Source organism: Tarenaya hassleriana, unplaced genomic scaffold (assembly GCF_000463585.1).
Source record: "Tarenaya hassleriana unplaced genomic scaffold, ASM46358v1 Cleome3, whole genome shotgun sequence".
Classification (NCBI taxonomy): domain Eukaryota; kingdom Viridiplantae; phylum Streptophyta; class Magnoliopsida; order Brassicales; family Cleomaceae; genus Tarenaya; species Tarenaya hassleriana.
The window spans coordinates 708569-727451 of NW_010966177.1; the positions used below are offsets into that span (position 1 = coordinate 708569).

General features: G+C 38.7%; 1 protein-coding gene across 1 annotated transcript; it reads left to right on the top strand.

Moving 5' to 3' along the window:
- Nucleotides 1-2177: 2177 nt before the first annotated feature.
- Nucleotides 2178-18062, top strand: LOC104818599 (helicase and polymerase-containing protein TEBICHI). Its single transcript, XM_010548235.1, has 27 exons — nt 2178-2335; nt 2882-3327; nt 3485-3713; nt 3812-4672; nt 5197-5261; nt 5420-5525; nt 5607-5807; nt 5915-6115; nt 6836-6997; nt 7094-7333; nt 7697-7909; nt 8124-8474; nt 8564-8716; nt 9064-9285; nt 9610-9828; nt 9915-10032; nt 12478-13604; nt 13810-14007; nt 14505-14764; nt 15018-15207; nt 15291-15398; nt 15562-15914; nt 16365-16473; nt 16781-16921; nt 17056-17152; nt 17263-17684; nt 17808-18062. The coding sequence occupies exons 1-26, from the start codon at nt 2300-2302 to the stop codon at nt 17340-17342; spliced, it is 6486 nt and encodes a 2161-aa protein (XP_010546537.1). The 5' UTR covers nt 2178-2299; the 3' UTR covers nt 17343-17684; nt 17808-18062.
- Nucleotides 18063-18883: the final 821 nt, after the last annotated feature.

Genomic DNA, 18883 nt, shown 5'->3' on the forward strand with positions numbered 1-18883 from the left:
TGTGACTGTGTGAGGACAGTTTTGACATTTCATAGCGGTCGCGGGTCGTTACAGAGATTCTTGTGGTTTGTGAGATCGAATTGATTATGGATATATAATCGTAACATTTCGTTAGAGACCAATTATACTTTATAAACCGAAATTAGATTTCGAGATTGTTGTTGTGTTGGATGAGTCTTACATGGTCATACACAATAGGGATGGATGAATACATGATAAACTGAAACGATAGAAAAAATTGAAATTAGATTTGACACTATATCGGATTGGACTTGAGTTTGAGCTTGGTCTAGACCGGACTGGGTTTTGGAGGTGGATTAGATCGATTTAAATGATGGGTATAGTCCGGATCACGTTTCGGGAAAAATTATTTTCCCACTTGGATTAGGGTTTTAAGATGGCTTACAAAAGGAGAATGCCTCCAAGAGTTTGGCATGCCTTCTCACAACTTTGAATGAAGATTTCAAAGCTTTGAAACAATTCTAAACTTCTTACAAACCTAGCACATGTTAGAGAATTCATTCTCAACTGTTCTACCAGACAAGATCCAAATGTTGGATTTCATCCTAACATGTTGAATATCTGAAGATGGTGTTGACATACTCAACACCAGGTGACAAACAAAAATCTCAATATCGGGAACTATAGCATGTATGTTCAGTTTCTAGTGTTAGAAAATCTTTATTATATCTTCTACTGCATGAACCCTAGAACCGTATTCTTATATGATTATGAATCATGTATCCGAGGTCCCATAAAATCTAACACGACATGATTATCGTGAATCTCATTTATAGATTAACTTTTTGAACATAGTTTTTCTATCTCTACATGAAGTGTGCTTCTGCCTCCATTCATTTTGCCCATGAGAAAAACAAAAACTTATGTGTCATCTATATATTAATCGGCTAGCTCCTTTTAAATCGGTAAATAGCTTCACTTCATATCCATTTTATCTTTGCCCACCTCAATTTCAGAAAATAACTCTTCAACAAGTTCGTATTTCAATTGAGTTGAAAGACAACTGAATATCACTCATTCGTCATCTTTAACTTTTCCATTTCATTCATAATCCCTGTCATTATTCACCATCCACTTACCATCAGATTTATAATAAATAATTGTGATACTCTCGTAAACTGTGTCTATCATACCTATACAAAATAAGATTCATAAGATTCACATGTTTGGTATGATCAGTGTGACTATATTTGAATTTGTACGATGTGACCATTGTGATCAATGAGACAAATATAACCAGTGTGACCATTATTTATTTTTGTACGGTGTGATATAATGTAACCAATATGACCAATATTGAATATTGTATAACTAGTCTGATCAATGTGACTACTATTGAATTTTGTACGGTGTGATCATTATAACTCGAAATTAATTTACTCATTTTAGAGGAATCATGTTATTCATTATTAACCGTACAACTAATATGATTCATAAATATCTATATAATATCAATTTTTCTGTTAGATAGGGAATGTGAGGACTACAATGGAATGTGGAGTCTATGTCAAAATAAATCCAAAATAAATTCCGGATTGTGTGATGATAACTTATTTAAGTTTGATCTATATAGAACGGCCGAAAATCTTGTGATTTATAGCGATTTCGTCAGTAAATTCTGATTTTTTTGGTGAAAAATTGTCGAGAAGAAGTTGAAAAGTTCGATAAAAAGAGACAACGCCAAAAGTGACGAGAGAGAACGATAATTCGATGAGATAAAATATACAAAGATATGATGAGGAATACATTTATAGAAATATTATCTTAATGCGTTTTTATTTTCCAATCTAAAGGTGTGCTTTGAAGTGAATGGAATATTTTAAAGTTATTTTTTATAAAACCACTATGATGTGTTAAAAAATCAACCGAATTAATTTGAAATAAACATAAAAGTCCAATGTATAATGGTGTTATTTTACCACATAATCGAGTAATTTATAAAAGCTGCATTATCTTAGAAATATATATGAATTTCAAATTCATATTTTATATGTAAACTTTATTATAAAAATTAATGATTTTTATGGTAGCCAACAAAATTGAAAGAAAAAAATAGAACAAATAGAGCGAAATGCATTAAAAGGGGTTAAAATGTAAATTTCTGGAAGCCCACGGTGATTTAAAATTCCTCTTCCCAAATTAAATCAAATTCAAACGTTCCGCCTTCTGCATCTACGTCCTCTCAGGCCGAGGCGACACTCGCCGGCCCCGCAATCGGCGAGAAACCGAAAATAGGGTTTCTGTCAGATTCCTGCAGGAGATTCATCCTTCTCCGACAATGGCCTCGGATTCTTCTATGTCGCGTATTGATCAGGTCTGCGTCTCCTTTTTCTCTGTTTGATTAGTTTATCTATGGATACCGTAGATGCTTCTTCTTCTTCTTCCTCTTCTTCTTCTTCTTTCGACATTTCTGTTTTCATGGTGGAAACTCAAACTCGTAGACTTTCTGAAGCAAATCTATAACTCGAAGTCTCTACAAAATTTACATTCGCATGTATTGGAATTCATACAGAAGTCCTGAGCAGCAAGTTCAAATAACCTCGAGCCAATGTAAAAAAATCTTATAAGTAAGATGGGCAATGCGTGTAAAGGTGTAATTTTTTCTGTCGAGTTCACAGATGACTTAGTAAAAACCGAGTATTTTAGTAAATTAGGTTAAAGAATTGGCTTTCCTGGATGGGTTATAGGTTTGTGCTGGAACATATTCCTAAGATTATTAGGTAAAATAGTGATTTACTGCATCTTGACAATTACAAGTGTTGTTTCACCTTGTTGTGATTTTGAAGCTGTGGTTGGAACGTTGTACACATTTTATCCGTAGTACTGACTTTTTTTCTTTTGTTGCCCATCGCTGTATTAGTTTTATGCTTCAAAGAAGAGGAAACACCAGTCACCAAATTTGAAGTCTCGGAGAAATGAGAATAATGTCGTGTCAGGAGAAAGGTCTCCTGGAGACAAAGGCACTTTGGATAGTTACTTGAAAGCCTCGCTTGATGAGAATGGTACTAGGATTACTTTGCATAATGATAGTGGGTTGCAGGCCAGGCAGGAAGCATTCAGCAGAAATTTGGCTTTAGAGGTTTCTGCCACTTCTGTTGGTGAAACTGGAGATCCCTCTTGGCCGAAATCAGTAGGTGAAACTTCTGATGGTGATGAACGGTGTACGAAGACTGTATTTCAAGTATCACATAGAGAAGATGTCGCTAGAGCTGAAGTTCCTGTGGCAAACAATTCTGTCTGTGCTAATCAGATCGAGAACTCAGACCTAAAGCATTTTGCCACCAGTTTCTTGTCCTTGTATTGTAGGTAATACTTCATGTTTATATCTGTTTGCTTCTTACCATTATATAGACAAATGCACTAGTTGGTGAATAATATTCTTATCTATTAAATCCAACTTCTCAGTTGTTTACTTCCCGAAACCTACAGGCAGTCATAAGTCTTGGTTGCGTATTTTATGCAGTGATGTCCAGTCTGTTGCAAGCTCACCTTCACAAAGAAAAGTAATTGACCTTAAACGACATGCCTGCTCATCATCACTTGATATAAAAACTTCCAACAAGAGGCTATGCGCCTCTGATAATTTACTGTCATCAGATGAACTTGCACATCCTCTTGGGAGTAAACCTGAAGACTCACTAACTGGTATTGTCGATAAAAGAAATACATCTTTTTCTTGCTCCCCGAAGAAGGTAAAAATTGTATCAAGGATTCTGGCTCTTTGTATTCCCGCTAAAGTTTTTTAATTCATCTTAAATCTTGATGTATCTCGCTTCTAATATCTTTGCAGGAGATTCAGAGTAATGGTTCTGTTGCAGTTCAATTGAGCTTGAGGAAGTGTAATAAGAGACTTGAATCAGCTGCACATCTTCCTGACTGCCGTTCACCGGGATTAGTCGTTAAATCATGTCCTATTGAAACCCCTAAGTCAGGATGTGGTAGCTCAATGTTCTCACCTGGAGAAGCTTTCTGGTATGAAGCAATTGAAGTTGCTGATGGTTTGGTGAATCGAACTGAAAATTTCAGTTCTTTAGAAGGTCAAAATGGAAAAGTTCAGGATAGGACTAATCTTTCATGCAGTGATAAAAATGATAACTGCAATGACAAGAGAAGTTTAGATTTAGGTGAAAGCAGAGTAAGGGATACAGATTTTTTTAATTCTTCAAAGGTGTTGGAGAAGCTCAGAAAAGATTCCAAGAAAGATGCATCCCCACTACCCATAAAAAATCTCGAACTTCTGTTTCAGGATAAAAAATCAGGTGGTAGCACCCAAGATCAACGGGCTACAAATGATCCAAACAATATCCCAGGCAGAAGCATCAAACTCTATGAATGTGGTTCTGTTGACCAGATAGGATCCAGAAATATTGATAGTACAAAAGAGGTTCAGGCAAATAACAATTTGCAAGGCAAGATTTATATAGAATCTGAAGGAAACAGAAATTTATTGCTTGAGGATGATGATAGCATAAGATCTGTTTCACCGGCAAGCGACTTGAGGAAAGCAGCTAACTCTTGTGGGTTTGATGGAGCACATACTCCTTCAAGCTCTTGTCCACATAGGGATGGCTCAGGTCTTAGCCACTGGCTTCCTTCTGAAGTTTGCAACGTATACAAGAAGAAAGGAATTTCTAAACTCTATCCTTGGCAGGTAAATAATTCTGAAGTTAGATCCTAGTTAATTATTTGAATCGCTGAGTAATATGGTTGCTGAACCTACTCAAGTGGATGAATGTGCATCTGCATCTCTGTTCCAACTTAAAATAAGCAAAGATTGGGTAAGAACCGAAAGCTAATGTTTGCCATCTCCGGATAGTCTGCATCTTCATGGATTATTTCTATTATGACATTTTATCACTATCCATATCGATTGTGCAACTGTTGTATTTGTAATTTCTGTTTGTTGCTCGTCTTTCTTGTTATCATTCACTAGTTTGCATAAATATCATCGAAGATTTTGTTGCCTTAACTCCTTTCTTCAATTTTCTTTTGTGTGAATCATCTAATTTATGAGAAAGTTTCTTTTATAGTTCTTCCTCTGTCTCATAAATGTATCTGTCAAGGGATAGCGTTACTGTGCAGAAAACTTGCTCAGTCTTGTATGTAACTTTTGTGTGACGCTGTTACTTCTGACGTTTCTGTTTTTTGCTGAATCTAAAACTTTCAATGCCACAGGTTGAATGCCTTCAGGTAGATGGTGTTTTGCAGAGAAGGAATCTGGTATATTGTGCTTCTACAAGGTACTTTCTTTATAAACTCGTAGATCACATTTACTGTTTTAGAGTTTTCTTCTCTTGCTTCATCTCTTGGATATTGATAGCAGGATTATTAATATCAGTGGCAGATTTTGATCATATCAGAATCTATGCACATCTTAACAACGTGTTGTTTTGCACAGTGCTGGTAAAAGTTTTGTAGCTGAAGTATTGATGCTGCGGCGGGTCATAACAGCTGGAAAAATGGCGTTGCTTGTGCTACCTTATGTATCCATTTGCACCGAGAAGGTGTTTAGTTTTTCTCTCTGCGCTTGATGTGAATATGATAAATTTATCATCTGTAAATTTAATCCTAATAGTGGTGTGCAGGCAGAGCACCTTGAGGTCCTTCTTGAACCACTTGGGAAGCAGGTCCGTAGTTACTATGGAAATCAAGGGGGTGGAACACTTCCTAAAGACACTTCTGTAGCTGTTTGCACAATAGAGAAGGCGAACTCTTTAATAAATCGGTTGCTTGAAGAGGGTCGCTTGTCCGAAATTGGGATTATTGTTATAGATGAGCTACACATGGTATACTATGCTTAATATTTTATTCTCCTTTCCCTCCGCCTCTCTATAAATAACCATAACTGAAGATATTTAAAAAGAAGCTATCTTGTGACTCACGGCACGTATAGGTGGGTGACCAGCAAAGAGGATATCTTTTGGAACTTATGTTGACGAAACTTCGCTATGCTTCTGGTGAAGGCACCTCAGAATCAAGCAGCGATGAGAGTTCTGGAAATAGTAGTGGCAAGATTGATCCCGGTCATGGCCTACAAATTGTGGGGATGAGTGCTACTATTCCAAATGTCGGAGCAGTCGCTAACTGGCTTCAAGTAAGACTAAATTGTGTGCCAAGTTTTTTTTTATCTTCCATTATTTTCTTTTGGTTTCTGACTTTCCGCACCCATGTTTACCTCACCAACATGATTTAATAAAAAAACATGTGGATTCCATAGACAGGCTTGATTTTTCATTTTCCCAGAAATGTCTTTGACTCTTGAATGTTACTTTTCGTCATTGAATAGCTGATTCTGTTCAACATCTGAATGAACATTGCCCAAGTTTTAGCTGAGTGTTTACTGTGTTTTTAATTCATGGGTCATAATGGTCTCTTTTACTCCAATTCTCATTCTAATGGATGTAAATCAATCATCTTCAATTTGTCTGTAGTTGAGTTCCAATATTAGTCATCTGTTGTTTCACTTTTCTTGTTTTTCCTTATACTTCATTTCCATTATTTTTCTAAATTAAAAAATCTATCATTCCCCATATTTCCGGAGTTCATTTCTTAGTTTTTCATCCTTTGTTTTGCTTTCATGGCCCAGATTGTTGGTGAAACAAAGTGCTGACACAGAATAAATTTATCACGAAAATGAATTCATCAGATTAGGCTTCTTTTCTTTCCGTATCACATTGATTTTTCTTAGACTTAATATGCAGTGTAGGATGTGGTTTTCCACTGTAGTTTTTTTGTATTTTCTACATGCAGGAGTCTTTGTTTGTCATCTCATTGAAATAATTTGTCTTGTAATTGTGGACATCCATGTATACAGGCAGCACTATACCAGACAGATTTTCGACCCGTTCCACTGGAGGAGTTAATTAAAATGGGTAACACCATTTACAATAAAAAAATGGAGGTTGTAAGAACACTATCAAAAGCTGCTGATATGGGAGGTAAAGACCCAGATCATATTGTGGAACTTTGCAATGAGGTAATGCCGTAATGGCTTGGTGGCGTACTGGTGATCTAGTTTTCTGTAACTTATTATTTACTGAAGTAAGAATTCTGATCTCAAATCACATGTCAGGTTGTTCAAGTGGGAAATTCGGTGTTAATTTTTTGTTCAAGTAGAAAAGGATGTGAATCAACTGCGAGGCATATTTCAAAGCTCATCAAGAAATTTCCTGTAAACGCTGATGGCGATAATTGTGAGTTTACTGATATCAATTCTGCTATTGATGCCTTACGAAGGTCTCCATCTGGAGTAGATCCTATACTAGAAGAAACTCTTCCTTCTGGGGTTGCCTATCACCATGCTGGCCTTACAGTATGTCTCCTCAATCCATTTATCATATTTCATGTATAGATCTACTGGCATTATGTCTCCTCAATCCATTTATCATATTTCATGTATAGATCAACAGGGATTATTTCTCGACCTACGGACATAGAGACATTTTCTTTCAGGCTTATGTTATTTTCGTGCAGTGTGAGATGATTTTTAGGCATCAACCAATCCTATACTTGGTCGATGTGAGATCCTAACAATTGCGGCGGCAGCAGCGGCTGGAGAAGAGTGAAAGTGAGAACCCCCGAGTACCAGCCGCCAGCGCCATGGACGTCCACATCGACCAAACCTCTATTCATTACTTTCATTGACTTTGCAACTTGCTATGTTGTGTTGTTATAGGTCGAAGAAAGAGAGATAGTTGAAACTTGTTATCGTCGAGGTCTTGTACGCGTGTTAACAGCCACATCTACTCTGGCGGCTGGGGTTAACCTCCCTGCAAGGAGGGTCATTTTTCGACAACCGATGATTGGCCGTGATTTTATTGATGGAACGAGGTACAAGCAAATGGCTGGTCGAGCTGGTCGGACTGGGATTGATACACAAGGAGAAAGTGTATGATTATGATAACGCTAGAAACATCATATTTTAACTTCTGTCCGTGTCCCTTATGTCATTTTCCAAGACTAACGATGATATCATCATTTTTTTCTTTTTCTTTTGTTTTTATGTTTGCTTGTGCCCTTCAGTGTTGAGAATCCCATAGGTTTTCATTTTGTTGTGGAATCTAGCAGTTTATTCTTGTTCCTGATTACTCTTCTTTGTTTAGGTGTTGATTTGCAAACCTGGGGAAGTCAAAAGAATTATGGCCCTTCTTAATGAGAGCAGCCCACCATTGCAGTCCTGTTTGTCTGAGGACAAAAATGGAATGACTCATGCAATATTAGAAGTTGTAGCTGGCGGTATTGTTCAGACAGCCAAAGATATTCATCGTTATGTGCGGTGTACTCTTCTAAATTCCACAAAGCCCTTCCAAGATGTGGTCAAATCGGCTCAGGATTCTCTGCGCTGGCTGTGCCACAGGAAATTCCTTGAGTGGAATGAAGACACAAAGTTATACAGTACAACACCCCTCGGGCGTGCAGCTTTTGGCAGTTCACTCTGCCCAGAGGAGTCACTTGTAGTCAACTCAGACTTTTTTTTTTTTCCAATTGCATTTTCATTGATATTCTTGAAACATGTATAACATGATCGTGATCGTTTCTGCAGATAGTGCTGGATGACCTTCTAAGAGCGCGTGAAGGATTAGTTTTGGCTTCTGATTTGCATATGGTTTACATTGTGACACCCATCAATGTTGATGTTGAACCAAACTGGGAATTGTATTACGAACGGTTCATGGAATTGTCTGCTCTTGACCAGGTGATTGTTAGTATTGGATGATATATTATATATGTGTTTAATTAGCAAGAGGTATGCTTTAGTTGATCTCTTTTTTCAAAATTGATGGTCATTTAGCTTACCACTAGGCTTTTTACGAGATTGTCTGTTGACCATGAATGATGAAACTAAGGGTGAAATATGATGTTGGACTTTTGCAACAAGTTTCCACTTCTCTGAGAGTACAGCTATTTGGAATGTCAACTTCTAGCGCTGAAAATCTTTACTAGACCTTTCTCTAGAAACTTCCACAAAAATCTTGTGTTAGGCATTTAATTGTAGTGAAATCTTTATTATTGATGCTTTTAATCTTGATCTTGCAATTTCAGTCTGTCGGAAATAGAGTTGGAGTCGTGGAACCTTTTCTAATGCGCATGGCCCATGGTGCACCGGTGCGCGCTTTGAACAGATTAAGAGATAGAATGAAACATTTGCGTGGAGAATATGATGAACAGAAGGGTACAACAAGCAATAATATGCTTTCAGATGAACAGATGCTACGAGTGTGCAAACGGTTCTTTGTCGCTCTCATCTTGTCGAGATTAGTTCAGGTGTCGTCGTGATTTCACCTGTCTCTTTTTTTGCCTTGTTGTTAAAGCTTTAACTTCTGGTTATCTTATTTGGTTCTACTCAGGTCCGGTTTATAGTTCTGTAGAAACTGCTAGTGTAACCTACATTACCGGGTTTGGTGTAGCATATGTACTTCAGTGCTAATAACTTGATATCTGCTACATGCTTTGCATGAAGGTCTTTCCGGCATATTCTAATTTGTTATTAAGCTTCCTCTCTCAAACGCAATCTGAAGCCATGTGACATAGCTGCGTTGTTTACCCACTTATCTTTATCTATTTTTGTTTTTGAACTATTGGATACAGGAAGCTTCTGTATCTGATGTGTGTGAGGCCTTTAAAGTTGCTAGAGGTATGGTTCAAGCACTACAGGAGAATGCCGGAAGGTTTTCTTCCATGGTTACTGTATTTTGCGAGAGGCTTGGGTGGCATGATCTGGAAAGTTTGGTCGCCAAGTTCCAGAACCGTGTTTCATTTGGTGTGAGAGCTGAGATTGTTGAACTTACTAACATTCCATATGTAAAGGTACTGAGTGCTTCCATGAGCTTGTAGTTACAATATCTAGAGTCTTGTATTGACAAGGATAATTGTTATTGTCTTCTAAACAATAGGGTGCAAGAGCTAGAGCATTGTACAAAGCTGGCTTCCGTACACCACAGGCAATAGCTGAAGCATCCATTCCCGAAATTGCCAAATCCCTCTTCGAATCTTCAGCATGGGCAGCAGAAGGTAAGTCCGTTTTGAGTTTTACTCTCATCATTCTGTTAAGGTTCAGAATCTCAATCAGCTCCTTAGAGGAACTCCAGCAGCTTTATTGAACACCCAAACCAGGTACAACTAGGATAGCTTTGATTAGAGAGAGGCTCCTACTCTCTTCCCCACCCAATTCTCAACCAGAAAATACCTACCCCTTTTTCCCCTCCACCTCCTTTCTTTATACCATCCCCTCCCTAACAGAATCCTCCAACTACTACCTACCAACCCTAACGAAACAACTAACAAAACAGCCAAACAATTGTCAACACCTATATGCTATCTATACAAACAAACAACCACCCCACTAGCTGCGTACCTTTGCCCCTAATCAATGTGTAGTACTTATCAATACTCCCCCCTTCAGCTTTAGCTTGTCCTCAAGCTAAAATCCCTGATCTCTTGCGGTTGCACCACCAGCTTCATCTTCGGACTCCACCTCTTCTCTCCCTTCCACTGCCTGACTGGTCTCTTCTTCTGCCAAGATAACTTGCAATTCTTTCTGCTTACATTTGTGACCAACAAAGAACTTTTCATCACATCTGAAGCACATTCCTCTCCTTCTCTTCTCTTCAAACTCTGCATCTGACATCCTCTTGTATGTCGATTTCCTTTCCTGTCCTGCACTTTCAGCATCTGTTTTCTTCTCTCCCATTATCTGCTTCCCTTTCTCCTGAGAGTTGTTTCTTGACAGCTGACTTTGCAGCTTGCTCTGAATCTCCGTTGACAATGACACCGTCCTAAACATTGAACCTAAATTTTCTGACTTCATATTCTTGTTCTCCTCTTCCCACTTCCCCATGCAAACAGTACTGAGCTTGCTTCCCTCAATGCTCAATGCCACATCTACAATCTCATCCATCCCTTTCGGTCGAAACACTTGTAAGATCTCCCTGATTTCTGGTTTCAATCCATTCTTAAACGTGCTTTCTATCATAGGATCTGGTGTGTGAGGTACTTGAGCTAACAATTCCTCAAAATCACAGAGATATTCCTCAATCGTACCTGTTTGTCGCAAAGATAGCAGTCTGTCGAACGGTGAACCTACTCTTTTTTCTCCGAACCTTTTTATCATCCTCGTTCTTACATCATCCCAATCTCGGAATGGATTCTTTCCATTCTGATAATCGTACCAGCTCAGCACATGTCCGTCAATGCTCATGGCAGCTAATCTCAATTTCTCGCTTTCTGAACATTGTCCCATTGAAAAGTACCTTTCAGCTCTTGTGATCCATGCGTTCACATTCACTCCCTCAAACACCGGCATCTCGATCCTTTTGAAATGTGTGCTACTGCTTCCTATAAATCGTTCTTGTTGATACTTGTCATTATCTCTTTCTGTTCGATGTGTCGCGTTTCGCACCTCTTGTTCGACTTCCTGTGCTTGATCGCCTCTCTCTTCCGGTTCTGTATTGCGTGTCGCATCTGGAATTGCATCGTGATTCTCTTGCGAATTCTGCTGGTGATTCATCGGCTGTGGACTCGCGTTTTGCCCAGACTCTTGCCGATCTTGGATTCCAGCTAGCATTTGGCATAGTTTCGATAGCATTAGCTCCATCGAATCTATCCTTGCGCATTGCTTTTCCAGGTAAACCATTTTGGAACACTGCTTCTGTAAGTCATCCATCTTTTCGCATTGTTTCTGTAATTTCGCCATTGTTTCTTCGATCTTCTCGCATCTGTCACTGGTTCTATCTTCCACTTGCTCCTTTCTTTGCGCGTTGTTCTTCGTCATTGATGAGACTTGCTCTGATACCAATCTGTTAAGGTTCAGAATCTCAATCAGCTCCTTAGAGGAACTCCAGCAGCTTTATTGAACACCCAAACCAGGTACAACTAGGATAGCTTTGATTAGAGAGAGGCTCCTACTCTCTTCCCCACCCAATTCTCAACCAGAAAATACCTACCCCTTTTTCCCCTCCTCCTCCTTTCTTTATACCATCCCCTCCCTAACAGAATCCTCCAACTACTACCTACCAACCCTAACGAAACAACTAACAAAACAGCCAAACAATTGTCAACACCTATATGCTATCTATACAAACAAACAACCACCCCACTAGCTGCGTACCTTTGCCCCTAATCAATGTGTAGTACTTATCAATACTCCCCCCTCCACTAGCTGCGTACCTTTGCCCCTAATCAATGTGTAGTACTTATCACATTCTTTGCTTTGGTTAATATCATTGGAAAAAAGTCAGACATTTGGAAACTAATTGAAAGAAATGAGATTTGGGCAGTTTTAGTTTGTAATTTAGGTACTAGTCAATCCTGCTATTTAGAGTTCTTTTCTTTTTTAAAGAAGACATCCATGTTCTCATTTATCTTGGTTCGGCTTATAGATTTCTAGGTTGTTGCATCGACGACAAATTAATAGTTTTTAAAAGGAAAACGTGATTGTTTTTTTTTTAATATTTACAGGACAAAGACGGATACAGTTGGGATTAGCCAAGAAGATCAAGAATGGGGCGCGGAAAATTGTTCTCGAGAAAGCAGAAGAGGCAAGGGTTGCTGCCTTCTCTGCTTTTAAATCGCTTGGATTGGATGTTCATCAGCTATCTAATCCCTTACCTTTGACTCCTGTTAGGAGCCCGATTCGGCAGGAATCTAGTGGAAATAACATTTCTAGTGGCTCGGTTGGTCCTAGTGAAAGTGAAATACAACCTTATCCTGACAAAGTAACAGTAGAGGGCAACATGGAATGTGGAGAAAATTGCAGAGAAAAATTAGGGGAAATATCAGGTGCTGCCTTGGGGTCAGAAGTAAACTTGACCTGTCCTCTTCCTGATTCTCAAGCTAAAGGAACAACAGTAGGCGGTAATAAGGTCGATGCTGCCAGTATTCGTCCTTGTGATGCTAACGTTCTCCCAGTTAATGATGACAAGGAGATAAGATATGAGAGCTATGTCCAGCAAGAGTTGAGGAGTGATGCCACTCTCGATGACAGTAATAAAGATAGCACAAATAAAAAAGGTCCTCTTACAGCAGGAAATGTCCCTGGTGGATTTGATTCTTTCCTGGATCTCTGGGAGTCCGTTGGAGAATTTTTCTTTGATGTCCACTATAATAAACATCAAGAATTGAATTCTTGTATCACCTATGAGGTCCATGGCATCGCCGTCTGTTGGAAAAGCTCTCCTGTATACTATATCAATCTTCAGAAGGATCTGTTCAACTTGGAGTATGGAGGAAAAGAAAAACACTTCAAGAATACCTCTGTTGGCAAGAATGAGGCTTTGGCTTCTTCCTATCTGTCCGATATTATCAAGAATAGGTGGAACAAAATCAGTAAAATAATGGGAAACACAAATGCAAGAAAGTTTACATGGAACATGAAAGTCCAAATTCAGGTGCTAAAAAATCCTGCAATTTCTGTTGAGAGGTGTGGTCGTCTGAATCTTACAGAAGGGATCAGGGGTCTTGATTTGGTGAATGGCTCCTGGTTGATGATGCCTCCACTCCACATTAGACATAGCATTGACATGGCCATCGTGACATGGATTATTTGGCCAGATGAGGAAAGAAATTCAAATCCAAATATAGAGAAGGTAATTCCATAATTAATGTGTAAGGTTCGGATTTAGTGCTTACCATTTCTCTCTTGTATAGTGCTAAAAGAGCAAAGAAAAGCGTTATTTTTTTTATATTTTATGTGTTGGTATTCTATGATCCACACAATTTTAGCTTCATTTATACTTGTGTTGGTGTATTTGTTCATGCTCAGTTTCTAAAGCTGTAAATTTGATTCTAAAGGAAGTCAAAAGAAGGTTGTCTGTGGAGGCAGCAGCAGCTGCCAGTCGCAGTGGCCGATGGAGAAACCAGATGCGGAGAGTTGCACACAATGGTTGCTGCAGACATGTCGCTCAAATACGAGCCTTGTATTCAGCTCTTTGGAAGATTCTTATTTCTGAAGAACTTGTTGAAGCATTGACAACCATTGAAATGCCGCTGGTATGTCTCCCTGTGTTTTCCGCCAGCTATTTATGAGCGTAATCTCTGAAATGCATGATCTGGTTTTCTCATATTCAAAAATTTGAAGTTCCATGTGATCATTCGTTGGGTGTCCTTCTGTTTGCTTGTATTTGGTGCCCTGTTTTTATCCTTCCAACTTATTTATATGATGGTGTGTATGTAGCCCTTGTATACTGCACTTGTGCCTGTGATCCAAATCCGTACAATAGAACACATTTGCACATTCCTACAGCCTCTAGAGTATATTATGTTGTTTTATAGATCCAATTAACGCCAGAGAGGGCAGCCGCCTCACTGAACTTAGAAATGAGTAAAACTTTTCCGGCTGTATTTTAAAACAAAGAATTGTATAACTTATACTTGTAAAATTGCCCTCCTTCCCCTCTAAAGAATTGATGTCCCTGCCATTTCAAGGTTGTTTTACGGCAGGGTAACACTTCCAATTGGGCAGGATAACACTTCCAATTGTGTCTCAGGTTAATATCCTTGCAGACATGGAGCTTTGGGGGATAGGTGTTGATATTGAAGGATGCCTAGCAGCACGTAATATTTTGCAGAAGAAATTGTGGTCCCTTGAGAAGGAAGCCTTTAAGTTGGCTGGTATGACATTTTCATTACACAATCCAGCAGATATCGCTAATGTGCTTTACGGACAGTTGAAGTTGCCCATTCCAGAAAACCATGGCAAAGGGAAACTTCATCCAAGTACTGATAAGCATTGCTTGGATTTTTTAAGGTATTAAAGGGATACAAATTTCTTTTTATAGCCACTTTTGTTCATCACAAACAACAAATTTGCTGATAACACAATAATTTTCTGCACTGAAATCACTTCTAGCACTAAATTTTGAAAGAGCAACAACATAAGGAAATGGAAGCGTGTGGTTGCGGTGCGGCATATATATAGCAAGATTCTCCTGAATATCTCTTTTCCCTTAATCGTAAGTTTTATTTTGGTCTGACCTGTCTTTCAAATTTGCCTTTATCAGGGATGAGCATCCTATAGTCCCAATTATCAAAGAGCACCGTACTTTGGCAAAGCTCTTAAATTGTACACTTGGATCAATCTGCTCACTTGCTAAGCTATGCTTAAGCACTCAAAGGTGCACTTTGCATGGCCATTGGCTTCAAACATCAACAGCAACTGGGCGGCTTTCCATAGAGGAGCCTAATCTTCAAGTATGTCATACATTTTTTTTTTAAATTTCTATTGTGTATCTGAATATCAATGGTCACTGTTCTACACTCTCGATTATTTGCAGAGCGTTGAGCATGAAGTAGAGTTCAAGTTGGATAAACATGAAAATGAAGTTAGTTCTGATGCTGATCATCACAAAGTAAATGCACGTGATTTCTTTGTTCCGACTCAGGTAATAAATCTTCCATGTCAACAAGTCTGTGTTTTTGTTATCAGGCCAGAGACTATTAAAAAAACAAGCGGAGAGATAATAGAAACCTGTAAGACAAAAGGAAATGGAATTTCTTCTATCATCTTGTTGGAATTTTGAATATAATGTCTAGTTATTACCGCAGGAAAATTGGGTACTCTTGACAGCAGATTACTCCCAGATTGAGCTACGTCTTATGGCACACTTTTCTAGAGATTCAGCATTGATCGAACTCCTTAGTGAGCCAGAAGGTGATGTCTTTTCCATGATAGCTGCAAAGTGGACTGGAAAGTCGGAGGATTCTCTTGGTACACATGATAGAGATCAGACCAAAAGGTTGGTCTATGGCATTCTTTACGGAATGGGTGCAAATAGACTTGCAGAACAGCTTGATTGCAGCTCAGCTGAAGCCAAGGAGAAAATTAGAGGTTTTAAAAGTTCTTTTCCAGGTGTTGCCTCCTGGCTTAATGAAACAGTCTCGTTTTGCCGGCAAAAAGGGTGAGCATATAACACCATCTTGCATCAGCTTTCTGAGCTTCTAGTAAATAATGTTACAGCTACACTGCATGCATTCATATAGTGTGCTCAATTGTAATTAATCTCTGTTCTTTCATCCGTTCTTTTGCTTTACATAACAGATTGGTCAATGCAATGATTATTACGTCTTGGTCTTTCGTATTGAGTTTGGGCTCACATATAGTAGTGTAATGAATGTTTATTTCCTTGAATCTCCAATCTTAACAGTTGCAGTATTTGGTTTTCGGAGCATATAGTATCATATTTTGGTACTTTAGCCATAAGTTCTCTTGTATCTGATTTGATCAATCGAAGTGATACCTTTTTACCAGTATTACTGAAGACGTGCTTTGAGTTTCATACTTGATTGAGGATTTTTCTTTGGCTTCTTTATGGCTATGAATTTTTTATTTGTACAACTCTCGTATGCAGATACATCCAGACTCTGAAGGGGAGAAAACGATTTTTGTCAAAAATAAAATTTGGAAATGCTGATGAGAAATCCAAGGCTCAAAGGCAAGCTGTAAATTCCGTGTGCCAGGTAGAACGTGTTTCCGTTACCTTATCATTGTGTACTTGCTTCTATGAGAGTGCTTCCATTTTTGTTTTCTTATGGTTGGTCGTAACATTTTTAAAGGGTCTCATTCGGGGAAGAGAATCGTTTCTCTTACGGCTCCTTAATGGAGAACCTTTTAACCTCTTTCACCCATTGTAATATAATGCTTTAGGGATACTACTCTTGAAGAATAGGGAATATTTTTCACATTTATTTTATTCCGAACGAAGGCATCCACAACATGTAATTCCGACCTACATAACATATTCTTATTAATTTGTGGTTTATATAGGGATCTGCTGCTGACATAATCAAGATCGCAATGATAAACATCTACAATGTGATTGCTGAAGATGTCGATGTCCCGGTATCCAGTTCTTCACATTCAGCTAAGTTTCACATGATAAAGGGTCGGTGCCGAATTCTTCTGCAGGTAATTTTTCATGCTTTTCTGTTCATATATCTTCCAATACTCAATTTTAGGCACTGTTCATGTGGAAGATGCAGTTTGTTTGTGCTTATATCTTGTAATTTGATGTTATGATGTGACGATATGATATGATGCAGGTACATGATGAACTTGTTCTGGAAGTCGATCCCTGTTATGTAAAAGAAGCTGCACTTTTGTTACAAACCAGCATGGAAAATGCTGTCTCACTTCTCGGTACGTAACCCGTAACCGGTACTCCACGTTCTTAGTAACTTATATTATGAACTATGATGATGCATCATTTTTAAGATTGATTATTAACCTATTCTATTCGGTATTTTCAGTCCCAATACCTGTGAAACTGAAGTTTGGAAAAACTTGGGGATCTCTAAAACCTTTTCATACCGATAAAGATGTCAGCTAATTTCAGTGAAGGTCTTCATGTTGGGAATTCCCTCGATTCTCAATTCGAGATTTTCCGACTGTTTTTGGGGCGACTGGCTACCTGATGCTGTATATATGAAGATGATGATCTGACACAGCCTCAACTATCCTGCTTAAAGCAAACTTTTTTTTTCCTTCCATGACGATCGGGAATCAGTAAAAGAGATGTTGGCATGGGAAAATTCTCACAGCGTCGGCATAGAAGGAAGCAAGGACTTATCAGAATTCTAGCTCGGCATTCGTTAAATCATGCTGCTACAACAGGAATGTCGATGGAAGTCGTCTAGATCCTGAATTCTTAAGAGATAACTACACATTCCAGGTACTGCTCCTTCGTTTTGGCAGAAAATGTTCATCTTTATCAGTGTGTTGATCCCTCTTTCCGATCTTATTTTATCGAGATCTCATGTACTGAGTTGTTTGTTTTTCGTCATCCTTTCTGCAGATCCGAATACTTAGCTTTAGTCGGGAAAGTGAATATCAGGTTTCGAACAGAAAGATTTGTGAAAGCTCAACAGAGAGAGTAAGCGTAGTCCTTTGTTACGTAACCCTTCCTCCGGTTGTCAGTTTCATCCCCAAAATCAGAAACCGTACGCCAAACAATCCGGTTTGATTTTCCGGTAGCTAGAATCAATATGTACATAACCGGCTACACGACCTTGTATGACATTAGGCAATGAGTTCAACTGCAACCTCAACATGTTTCGATGTAAATTTTAGGGAAAATAACATGTTGCCACACGAATTTGTTAAAATGTGTCACAAACATATACAAATTTTAAATTTTATATAAAAAAAAAAACTACATGGGAATTCAAAATCTTCCAAATTTCATCACGAATTAACAAAACTAATCACAATTTTCTACATTAGGGAATAACAACGTTTAAATTGAGCTCTTCTGTGGGAAGAGCTACTGGGACTGTGATAACCTGTCTACAATTTCATGGAACCTGAAGAAGCTATTATGTATGAAGCATCTAGCCATGTGATTTGTCAAACACAAAATAAAAGTAACGGTATAACCACTTATTTCTGGTTTGACAATTGGATGACATTAGGTCCCCTGATGAACTACATTGGAAGCAATGGTCCAAGAATCCTCGGAATCCCTAGAAATGCCAAAGCCACGGAGGCAGTAGCCAATGGAGAATGGAGAATTTCTGGCGCTAGATCAGCACCGGTCCAAGTACTTCAGCAAACCCTCTCATCAATCGAGCCCCCTCAAGCGCATCAAGGGAAGGATACGGTCACGTGGAGATACAAGGAAGATGGTTTTAGGAACCCTTTCAACTCCAAGGCAACTTGGCATCAAATCCGGAAAACGGCGAGGAAGGTGGACTGGCACGGAATAGTTTGGTTCCCTTAATCTGTACCCAGATATGGCTTCATCATGTGGCAAGCTCTGCAGAGCCGACTGCCATTGCAAGCGCACGGAATCAATTTAACCAATCGATGCATACTCTGTAGCGATGCTTGTGAATCGCATGATCATCTTTTCTTTGGTTGCATGTTCAGCAG